Source organism: Ascochyta rabiei, chromosome 2 (genome assembly GCF_004011695.2).
Source record: "Ascochyta rabiei chromosome 2, complete sequence".
Lineage (NCBI taxonomy): Eukaryota > Fungi > Ascomycota > Dothideomycetes > Pleosporales > Didymellaceae > Ascochyta > Ascochyta rabiei.
The window spans coordinates 2,460,363-2,471,676 of NC_082406.1; the positions used below are offsets into that span (position 1 = coordinate 2,460,363).

Below are 11,314 nucleotides of genomic sequence, written 5' to 3' on the forward strand. Positions count from 1 at the left end.
AGCTCCGTATCGGGTGGGGTTTGTGTCGAGGGTCGCCGGTCTGGGGGGGATGGAGATTTCTGGGAACAGGACTCAAGGGGCGATGTCTGGCTTTAATGCTTGGGCGCGTGTTTCGGACGGTCAGGAGTCCGAGTCAGAAGCAAAGTGCGACCTATGTCTCGACGCAGAGGATCAGATGGTCTGGATGGGCGTGGGATGCGCAGCGGTGGCAGCTCGCGTTATATCTTCCGCTTCCGCAAGATACAGTGCACACAAATGGCGGTGGGTCACCGCCTGGATGCGTCCCATGCGGCGTGGAGCTGCGAAGGGGGCGGAAGAACAGGGCGATTGGGCGTCGCAATTCACCGCCGTTTACCAGAGCGGCATCCACATCTGGCGCTTGCTTGTCAGCCCCGTCTGCTCTGCTGCAACTGGACGGCGACCCTGGCACTCGGGAACGCGAGACCGCTTTTCCTCTGCAACACTGCACCCGACGCTCGCCCTGTCATCTCACACACAAGGAGCTGGCTGCGATGAGTCGTCTGCAGGGCCAGCCATCACCACTCAGTCCTGCAAAGCAGCTGGTAATCCCACAGCCCCCCCAATGCGCGACAACTCACAGCCTGACGAGACCTTTATCGTCATCGCCCCCTGTTTCTGCACTTGCTTTCTCCCTTCGTGATCCCGAAAAAGCACCCAGGCCCCAATGTCACAGTCACAGCACGGGTGCTCTCCCCCACGACTCGCTGTGCGCCACGGCCGCTTCCGCGAGATAACTCTCCCCGACAGGCTCCATCAGCTGCTTGAAGCAGTAAAGTTCGAGCTGGAGATGATCTCGGGGGCCAGGGACGGCGACCCTGACATGCCTCCCTTCGTGCCGTGCATACGTTTACATTTCCTCTTGCGGCACCCAAGGCCGCAGCTCCGCTTTCCGTGCCCGCGGCGGTTGGCAGCTAGACGGGGCGAGTAACCGCTGCGCTGCAGACGACACTCGATACGATTCTGACAGGCCAACTGAACGGTGCAATGTCTTCTGGCTCATTTGCCAACCCCCTTCGCATCGCAGCCAGGTGGTCCTGCATCGTGGGCCAGTGGGCGGCCAGCAGGAAACAAGCCGTGGACTCTACCGGAGCTTGACGCCTGACACCCCGCAGTGATCCTGCCTCGACATGCTTCCGGCTGTCTTTCGTCCTTGGGAGGCGTACCGTACTGTTTAACCGCGGAACATGGGGTACATTAGCCCTGTTCACATGCAGTGACAGACGATCTCAGGGTCCATGTGGACCAAGGCCCTCTGCTCCACCTTTGGTACCGGAGGCTAGATATTATGTCGGGCGTCTCCACCAGCACTGCTCACGGCCGGCTGAAGAAGCACAGCTTGCGTCAGTGCCTTCGCTCGCAGGTTGTCGCGATGCGCATGTGAAGCCACGGTTGGCGCATCGGACGGTGGGGTTGGGAGCGGAGTAGAGCTTCATTGCACAAACCCCGGACAGTCACAGGGAGCCCTCGGCTGATGCGGTACGTATCACGGGAGTGTACGGCATTCAACCCGTCAGCCTTGCGACATCGCGCTCCGCATGCAGTTCATGCTGATGGACGCACTCTACAAGGCTGACGAGAGCTCCGTAATGCCCGTGCCGCGCAGTCAGCACACCCTCTCGAGAAGTGACTGTAAGGAGAGCGCGACGCGCATGCTGCCGTGATACGAATCTATTGATATGCCCAGCTCTCCACGTTGCCGCCCTTTCTGCTTCACTCAACCTTCCGCATGCAGACATGCAGGGTCTCGGCAAATCCGGGGTCAACGTCGAGTCTGTGCTCTTTCATCCCGGATTCACTTTGACTTTGACTTTGGCTTTGAGTTTGACAAATGCACGAGAAGCTTGCCTTGTGTTTCTACCGTCGTCTCGAGTGCCTGAGTGCCTGAGAACCTTCCTCGGATTCGAAGCCATGTGCGTCGCATCGAGGTGCTCCTAGCGAAGAGTCGACCTTGCTCGGCCAACAACGGCGTGCTGCCGCTTGAGGACGCTCAGAATAAAGCGGTCTGCGCCACGATAGGATACTCACAATAGCTCGTTGGCCACTGCAGCCGCCACGATACCGGTGTTTCTGGTTTCAGAGAAGGGAAGGCTGCTAGAAGGTGGCGTAGAAGGCCAGTCCAAACGCAGGGCAACCGCGCCGAGACGTTCCAAGACAGGCAATTGAGGGAGCATCCGATGGTTGACATGCTGCATGCAGAGAATATTCCACGCCGCTGCAATCTATCAACCACCTTCAACGCGCATGCGGCCTTTCCGCCCGGTGACAGGCCTGACCCCGACTTGGAATGCTTCGCTGCTTCACCAGATCATACCCATGCCTCAACATCTTCCACCCTGGTAGCAATACCGTCGTCATTGTTGATGTTGTGCGTGAAGAGCCGTTCTTCTATATCCACTTTTCATCGCAGAGAAGTTTCTCAGCTCCGGTTTGTTCGCGGGCCCACCACGCCCTGCCACCGAACTTACTCCATCGGGCAACTTGGGAGCATTTGTGGCGGAGCCTGACGTCAGCCGCAATGTCAATGTCCCACACACGTGGGTCGGCAGCATCCGTTGGTGATATGTTGTGGGGAGCAACCCTACCAGAGAGATTGTGATGTGGGTTATCTTCGGCATACCAGTGGCTAGGACTGACTGCCGTACCATGGTAGGCGAAGTTTGGTTGTAGAATTTTGCTCCGCTTCGCTTTCCCGGCCGACATGCTGTGGAGATGCAATTCCACGCTTCATGCAAACCAAGGGACCGTTCCATGCGAGAGAAATGAAATGAAGAGAAAGATTTCTCTTTCAAATTTACGCCGACAGTCGCCCAATCGTCCAACCTTCCGTTGTTCAGACTCCAGAGACACAATGTTGCTTAGGTACTTCTAGAACAAGCACGCACACGGTGCCCAGCTGCTTGCTTGCAATTTCCCCATAGGGGAGCCCATCCGCCACTCCAGAACAGTACAAGGCTTGTGAACCCTGTGATCATCCCTCTTTTAGGCCCGATCGTCTTCCAGAGCACCAGTCCCTCGTGGGATGCTGACCGTGGGGTCCAGGCGCGGGATTGCCCATGTTTTCGGTGCATGTTTCTCCGCCTGTTCGAGCGGTGGATTGAAAAATTCCGTCCACACCCCGCGGCCAACCCAACATCCTGATAGATGGATGCAATGGAACGTGGGGTTCACCAAACGTATCGCAACTTGCCGCTGTCGTCTCCGGAAGATTTTCTAACTGGGTCTTGGTGGACGGCAGCAGCAGCCATGTCTGGTTCTCGATGCGAGCTGCGAGTACGAGGATGCAACCTGCAACCTGCAACCTGCAACCTGCAACCTGCAACGTTGATCTGACGGCTCGCCAGTTGTGCAACATGGAGAGCAGCGATGGACTGTGGAAGCTGACCCAGGACCCGAGTGATGGAGAAACGACCACGCGCTGACAAGGTCATCGTTCTTGGACCGTAGTGACGCTCTCGAAAGGCGAGTAGACGCAGCTTATCGACATCCAACCATCAAAGAAAACTAGCAGCATTTGCTGCAACGCCAAACTTTGGGAGTCATACTTGCTCAACAATGCAGTTTGTCGGTGTGGCAGGCCTAGTATGGATAGCGGTGAATGCGCGCTGCGCTGTTCGTCCTATTGCCTGGCTGCACTCTGCACCGGCAAGCCTGCGCGATACCCGTCTGCTGTGCGACGTTACAGGGCTGTCGATCATGTCGTTTCAGCTCGCAGCCGGAGATGCGCCAACCATCAGAAAAGTGAGTTATCAGATGCTACGAATACACAAGTGGACGTAAAAAATGAGTCGCCGGAAAGAGCGAGTCGGCGAGCATTACGACGCTCGCTGGGCAGTTGGATTAGGCTCGGTCTTGACTGTCTGATTGACGACATTGCTGAGGTGTTGAGTCGGAGACAGATCTGCGCTGTTGTGATAGGGCTTTGGTGTTGCTGGCGTAGCGAGGTGGGCAACTGATGCGATGCGCCCACGCGGGGCACCTGCCTTGTCACGAGAAACTCAGGGACCAGTGCGGTTCCTCAACGGATTGACATTCAGGGACCACATCTTGCTCTCATCATCACGACTTCATGGCACGCCCACTTTTCGGAGGGTAAGCGCGGCTGTCAGAGTGATTGATGACAGCGGCAAGCATACCCACACACCACGGGCGTCCATGTGGGTAAGGAATGGAGGTGATCGACAGCGTGGGGTTTCTCCAATCCTTCACGCCCGTTGTAGCCTTTGCTCGCAGATGGACTCGGTATCTCGCCGTGCTGTTTGATCATAGTTGCACACAGGCACTGGTGAATGACGTCGCCTATGCTCGTGTTGGTCGTCATCCGCTCATTCTCCGGCGCCGGGTTGTGAGTTTCGCAGGATACATCTTTCGGCGTTCCTTCTGGCAGCGAAGACTGGCTGAACAGCAGCAGGTCCACTTTGATGATGTCTTTGGCTGTGCTCGATCATGACGCCGTAGTTGCATCACGCTTTCGACCCTCCAGCCCGTGTTAAAGGTAGGTGAGGCTGGTGATCAGCTGGTGGCAGAGTAGTTCTCCCTGCGCAACTGCAGGAAACACCAAAACGCAGCTAGCAGAAAAGTGAGTCCATCTCTAGCTCTCTATACCAGCTTCTCGCTGTTTGCTAGGCAGCGACGTTGGTTTTTCCTCTGCAAGCGCTGTCTTTGAACTTCTACAGGATCCTCTGCATAACGGCAAGCCATCGAGCTGAACCTAGCTCTTTGTTTACGATTAATAGGATGATGTTTCACATTTATACTACCTTCATTTACATGGTCGAGGTCTGACTACTGCCAAGACAGGAACCTAAACAGGCCTCGACATCGACCAGAGATAATCAGGCGCTTAACAAAGCGTTACAAGAGACTTTGTGCTAACGCACATCGCTGATCAAGAGTACCTCATGGTCTTCACCGATTTCTAAACAGAGTTGCATAAAGGAAATCGAAGTATTCTCTCCAAATAGTAATGGAGCGCGATACAGCACTGCTTCTTTTCTACTCCCTTGATGAAATCGTGGAGTGCAGAATATTGGTAATGTCACAGGGACGAAAGCCCGCACGAAAGGAGACGGTCGTAGGGAGAAACGCTTTAGTGACGGTTAGTAGCAAGCATGAGCGCGAGAAGCATTTTTGATATTTCAGACCAGCGTGGATGTGGCAGTCCGTACCTCTACCTCCAACAACTTTGTTAGGAAATCTCTACGCTATCCTGGCAAGAGTACTGTGTAGCTAAGAAGATCTGTAGTCTCCTGGATACCCACGAGATCTCGATGCATGTTCAAAGCTAATCTGAGTGCCTCCCATTACTTTGAAAGAAAATGGTTTGGTGTGCAGTTTGTTTCTGCAACATGGGAGAACGTCTATAGTAGAGATAAGAAGCTGGTGCTTCAGCATAGAGTGGCGGTCAACTGCAGACTGTTTCCAAGGCGCAGCTATTGTAATAGATTCCAGGTGAATGCTATTGTGGTAGAAAGAAGATTAAAGACCCCCAAGCATAAGGCGTCCGTGACTGGATAGTGAGCCCATGAATACAAAGCAGTAATATCTAACGGCGTCGCATCAGTAACCTGCAATAAGAGTTTCCGCAAGTGACTTGATGCTGAATGAAAGCTTCCCAATATAACATTCAAAGTTTTCACAATGCAGAAAGTTGATGCTGCTGAGTTCCATCGTGACATCTACTAACCCGCATTTCGCTTTACCCAAAGTAGCTAGCCTGTCTGGAGCGAAACCCCGCGACTGCTCAATGCTACCTATTGGTCGTCGCTTCCTCTCGGCTCTCGGTCTAAGATGCCATGCTTCGGCTTAACCATGGATTCACCCAAGATCTCTTGTACCGCGGCGGCCACAGTTCTTTTATTATGGTCCTGCCGAGGACGAAAATACCACTCACATTTCGCCCACCATGAAGTCCTTTGCGTGCAGAGAAGCTCCCCGCCTGCTGTCTCGTTCCAGCGCCGGACAAAGAGCACCAATTGCGGCCTATGCGACACGATGGGAACACGGCCAGAGCAGAGGATTCTGTGGGTCGCGGCCACGACTGGCGGTCAAACCGTACCTCCTGGCGGATATTGGAGAAGGTGTGTACTTGTAACATCTCCTCGTGCGGCTCAGGCTCATGTTTGTGCCCAGGTATCACCGAGTGTCAGGTCATACAATGGTTCGTCAAGCCGGGCGCGCGGGTCGAGCAGTTCGATCCCATCTGCGAGGTGCAGTCAGACAAAGCTTCGGTTGAGGTACACGATTCCCAGGATACTAGAAGGCTGTTTGTTGACCGTCGTAGATCACGTCTCGATTTGACGGTGTTATCAAGAAGCTGTACTATGAGCCAGACGATATGGCCAAAGTTGGAAAGGTAGATCCCGTCTGATACAGTCGAGACGACATGACTGACTATTGAAGCCTTTGGTAGACATTGATATTCAAAGCGATATATCGGCGGCCGACGAAGCTTTGCTGAACGGAGGGTCAGAAAAGGGGGCTGCGGAAGAGGCACCGAGGCCTGCTGAACCACAAGAGCAAGACCTGGAAGTCGGGAGGAACGACACCAAGGCTGTGGGCGGAGAGGTGCTGTCGACTGAACAATCTCCCTCTCTACCAGCCGAACCCTCGACCGAACAGGCGAAGCCGCAACGACAGCCAGGGAAACATGCATCACTGGCAACACCTGCAGTGCGCGGCATGCTCAAGGACCTCAAGCTGAACATCGAGGACATAGAGGGAACCGGCAGGGAAGGAAGAGTCCTGAAGGAAGACGTTCAGAGACACGCAGAGGCAGCGAAGCAAGCAGGAAGCTCCACATCAACTCCAGCACCCCCGGCAGCAACATCTTCGCAGCAAATCGAAGACCGCGTACACAGCCTGACCCCGGTCCAGTCAGGCATGTACAAGCAGATGACCAAGTCTCTCTCTATACCTCATTTCCTCTATACCGACAGCATCGACTTCAGCTCCCTGACACAGCTGCGCAAGAAGTACAACGTCAACCGCGAGAAGAGAGAGCGCATAACCCCACTTCCCATCATCATCAAAGCCGTCTCCCTAGCCCTCCGGCAATTCCCCCTCTTGAACGCACACCTCGACACAACGACCAACCCAGCAAAACCCCAACTGCTGATCAAGGGCAGCCACAACATCGGCGTCGCCGTCGACTCGCCCTCTGGCCTCCTCGTCCCTGTAATCAAGAACGTGCAGAACCACAGCATCGCGTCTCTAGCACAGGAGATCTCGCGCCTCGCGGACCTCGCGCGCGCGGGCAAGCTTACTTTTGCAGACTTGTCCGGGGCCACGTTCACGCTGAGCAACATTGGTAGCATTGGCGGCGGGGCAGTGGCCCCGGTCATTGTCACGCCGCAGGTGGGCATTCTGGGGATTGGGCGCGCCAAAGTGGTGCCTGCGTTTGGCGACAGTGGAGAGCTGGTCAGGAGGGAGGAGTGCGTGTTTAGCTGGAGTGCGGATCATCGGGTTATTGACGGTGCGTATGTTGCTAGGGCTGCTGAAGAGGTGCGGAAGTCGATTGAAGGGGTGGAGAGCATGTTGGTTAGGATGAGGTAGATGACTGAAAAAAACATGAAGAGGTGCGTGCATACATGATGCTGGCATTGCTATGGAGTTGATTGACGAGTCCTCATTTCCCCTTTCGCTGCTTCGTCTCGACCTTCTCCTCCTTCGCCGTGCTCTTTGCCTCCTTTTTATCTGCCTTCTCCTTCTCCTTCTTCTCGAGCGCCCGCCTCTTCGCGCCCTCCTTCTCTAGCAGCTCGATGGTCTTCTCGCTGCTCGCCCAGAGCTTCTTCTGCAGATCCTCATCGTCGATGTCCCGTCGTGCGTAGTCCACCTTTCTGCACTCCTTGAGGAAGTAGCCGCCCTCGCCCCGGCCCCATTCTGCCTCCATGACGGCGTACAAGTACGTCTGCGCGCCCTGGTCGGCGCTCTTCAAGACTAGCCACCATACGGGCCACATGATCAGGTAGAGCGCGAGCCCCCACAGTGTGCCAAAGGTCAGGTGGCGGCGCATGCCAGGTGTGCGCGTCCAGCCCGGGTCCACCATGATGACACGGGCGTTCATGGGCTTCTTGTCCGGGCGCACGTAGGCGTTGAGGTGCTTCTGGAAGGCGACGGCGAAGGTCATGAGCGCGAGCTTCGAGGTGGCGTAGACGCTGCTGGGCATAAACTCAGACTGCTCAGCGGCGCCCTTGGGCTTGTTCGCGCTGGGCTTTGCATCGAAGTCGGACAGCTTGCCGCCCAGGTAGGCGCTGCATGTGCTGAAGATGATGCGCAGGTCTCGGTCGGGCGGCTGGGCGCGGAGTGCAGGGCTGAGGATGCTGAGCAGGTGGAAGTTGGCCATGTAGTTCAGACCCCATGTTGACTCTAGGCCGTCTTCGGTGATGGCTGGCTTGCCGCCTATGGGCGTCATTGTGTTTGCGCAGAGGATGATGGTGTCGAGACGGCGGGGCGGGGCATTATCGACCCACTTTGTTGCAAAGACACGTATGCTGTGCAGCGACGTGAGGTCGACATGCTCGGCGGTGATGAGCTCGTTGCCCGTCTGCGTCCGCAGGTCTTCGATGTAGTCGACAAGGAAGGGATCGGACAGTGGCTGCTGGACTAGGAGGATGATCTGGGCACCACGTGAAGCCAGCCCTTTGACCACTTCAGCACCGATTCCTGCTGTTCCACCCTACCGAACTGTCAGCAGATTCGCGTTACAAAGGGAGTGACTGGAGCCTACCGTGACCATGACCACCTTGGAGTGCATGTTCCGCTCCGAGGAGTTGGTGGCGCCATTGAAGAACCATTTCAGCAGGTACAGCACGCCCAAGACAGAGACAACCTTTAGGATGGGCCAGCCATAGGGAATGGAGGACAGGCCCTCAGTGAAGCCCTGGTGGAGAATTCCGATGGGCATGATGAATGGCTGCTGGTTAGCTTCGGAAGGCGTTCAAGGTTCGGAACGGAACGAGAGGCCACGCCGCCAAGCAATCGCGTAGCGTCATCTGACATGTGATTACGCGAGTGCCTGGAAAGTGTACAGCTTTGAGGTGGATCGTGTCTTAGCGGCCTAACAAATCACGTCCCTTTCCACGACCGGGGACAGTGTGTAAAAACAACCAACACAACAAAACACAACCAACACGTCGAGTCAAGGAAAGAAACACGACCGCCCGAATTGCTACATGGCGTAGACATGTCTTTGCATTCGCTTATGAGGGCAGCGTGCGAATTCGAAGGTCCTTCACCAGACACTTGAAGAAGAGGCACGGTTGCACCATCCATCCACAATGCCGCCTGCGATGGCAACACCTCAAGACGAGCACGATGAAGAAGACCCCCGCTACGACGATGCTGATGTCTCCACCCTCCCCTTCACCTCGCACCCCGCCTACGGCCGTGGCCTCTGGAAAAACCCTATTGCTTTTGTCGCCGCAGCACCAGAGTTGCCCCCTGCGCCTTCGAATCCAGTAGACGGGCAGTCAATAGCGCAGAAATATCTTGCCATTATGTTCCCCAATGGCCAGCCGCAGCCACAGCCAGACACATACCCACTGTGCGGCATCTGCGGTGAGCCAGTCAAGGAGACTGACCACCGCATTCACTTCCTGAGCCCAGCTCACCAGGCCGCCCTACCACGCGCGCCTATACCGTCGGCAATAGATCGCACGCGCATGGGGCTGAAATACATGCAGAATTACGGCTGGGACATCGATGCGCGGATGGGACTTGGAGCGAGAGGGGACGGAATGCTGTTCCCACTAGTGCCCAAGGCGAAGAGAGATAAATTGGGGCTAGGAGTGGACAAGAAGGCTGAGGAGAGGAGGAAAAGACTCGTCAACGGCAAGGGGGTAGCTCAGCCGGGGGAGATTAGGCTAGATGCCGGCAAGATCCAGAAGCTGGCCAAAGTGGAGAAAAGAAAACATGATAAGCTGCAGAGGATGTTTTATGGCAACGACGAAGTGGAGAAGTATCTGGGCGAGTTGGGTGGTTAGCTGTCCTGCTGTTACGACGTCCGTAGGACAGCATAGAGGTCCTCGCGCCACTTGATTCTCGGGCTCTTCCGAATGCGCGGAAGACTGTAACAGACTTTAGCACACGCTCTACAGCTCACATGTACGCTCAACTGGCACTCCTAATATCATCTTGGAACTACTGGCTCAGAGAAACGCGACAGCCCTCTCTATTCTTGGACGTGGCAGTATGCCATTCGACAAGTACACGGATATGCTGTCTTTCTGCACATCTCAATACTGCATTCCGCACCCCTACCTATGCTCCACTATCGTGCAAGTTTTATCTAGTGGATGCGCGACGTCTTCGCAAAACCGTTGTGCCGTTTTATGTGGTTTCCTGCACGCTACGATAGGCCCAGAGGAGACGCTGCAAGGATTATATACAAGGTCTTGCTGCAGGATGCTATTCCCGACCTCCACACCCTGAGCGCCACGAGTTGCAGTGCGAATGCCGGTCGCGTTGCAGATGACGGTCAGTACCTCGAAGTTGCGTTCTTTTTGTCGCTCAGGAGTGGACTTGGCAGCTGATAGCAGGTGGCTGCTAAGCGTTGCTATGCACCAGTAGACAGAGCACGCAGACGATGAGTCGGACGGGTAAATGCCGTGGAATCCAATAGGTCATGTATTGCCCATATTAATTCGCCCTCCCTGAAGCCTGTCTGCAGGATTCGATTGTATTTCTGAATTTCCGGGGCCCATTGGTCTCGAGCTGGCATGTGTGGCGTACAGAGCTGACCGAGTGCTGTGGCCAATTCTCCTACTTTGTCGCCTCACGGTTCTTACAGACATGCGAAGACGCTTCCGCGAAGTTGCAGCCTAGCATGGTAGGCATGGGAAGAGCTTGTCATGAGGCGTTTGTTGAGCCGAAGAATCGTGCGACCACCATCGAATGGATGCCAACAAGCCCTTCTTACGACCACTGCCTGGTGCATGTGATCCTTGATAGACACGTCGAGTATGTCTAAGATGTCGTAGTTGTGGTTTGTTTGCAGTTCCTTCCAAGGTTGTAGCGGAGGGTTAAAATCCTGCTGGACCGTCAGCTACAGGTCACAGCATCAAGCAGGCCTGCGGTGAAGCGTCGCATGTTAGCGGAGAGGGCCATGTCGACTATGACGACGATCGAACAAGCACTTGCATAGGCGGACCGACTGCGTTGAAGAGTGGATCTACTAAAGAAGTGACTAAAGCAGGGCCCTGAAAACTTTGGCCCAGGAGCTGTTGATCTTTCTTCGCCCACATTACGAAATAAAAAGTGAACAATGAGCACCGTACCCAAGGCAAAGATGTTGTAC

At 55.2% G+C, this 11,314-nt stretch overlaps 3 protein-coding genes across 3 annotated transcripts, besides 2 other annotated features; 2 read left to right on the forward strand and 1 right to left on the reverse strand.

Annotated features, from left to right (window-relative positions):
- The first annotated feature begins 1,812 nt into the window (after positions 1–1,812).
- Positions 1,813–1,847: a tandem repeat.
- Positions 1,848–3,300: 1,453 nt separating this feature from the next.
- Positions 3,301–3,341: a tandem repeat.
- Positions 3,342–5,923: 2,582 nt separating this feature from the next.
- Positions 5,924–7,572, forward strand: EKO05_0001688 (Dihydrolipoyllysine-residue (2-methylpropanoyl)transferase; the record flags this gene model as incomplete). The annotated part of the gene is made up of 4 exons (XM_038937580.1): positions 5,924–6,098; positions 6,151–6,254; positions 6,302–6,373; positions 6,421–7,572. 4 exons carry the CDS (start codon positions 5,924–5,926, stop codon positions 7,570–7,572), a joined length of 1,503 nt encoding a protein of 500 aa, XP_038802442.1.
- A 73-nt stretch (positions 7,573–7,645) lies between these two features.
- Positions 7,646–8,923, reverse strand: EKO05_0001689 (uncharacterized protein; the record flags this gene model as incomplete). Its single annotated transcript, XM_038937311.1, has 2 exons — positions 7,646–8,695; positions 8,747–8,923. The coding sequence occupies 2 exons, from the start codon at positions 8,921–8,923 to the stop codon at positions 7,646–7,648; spliced, it is 1,227 nt and encodes a 408-aa protein (XP_038802443.1).
- A 373-nt stretch (positions 8,924–9,296) lies between these two features.
- Positions 9,297–10,001, forward strand: EKO05_0001690 (uncharacterized protein; the record flags this gene model as incomplete). The annotated part of the gene is made up of 1 exon (XM_038945037.1): positions 9,297–10,001. One exon carries the CDS (start codon positions 9,297–9,299, stop codon positions 9,999–10,001), a length of 705 nt encoding a protein of 234 aa, XP_038802444.1.
- Positions 10,002–11,314: the final 1,313 nt, after the last annotated feature.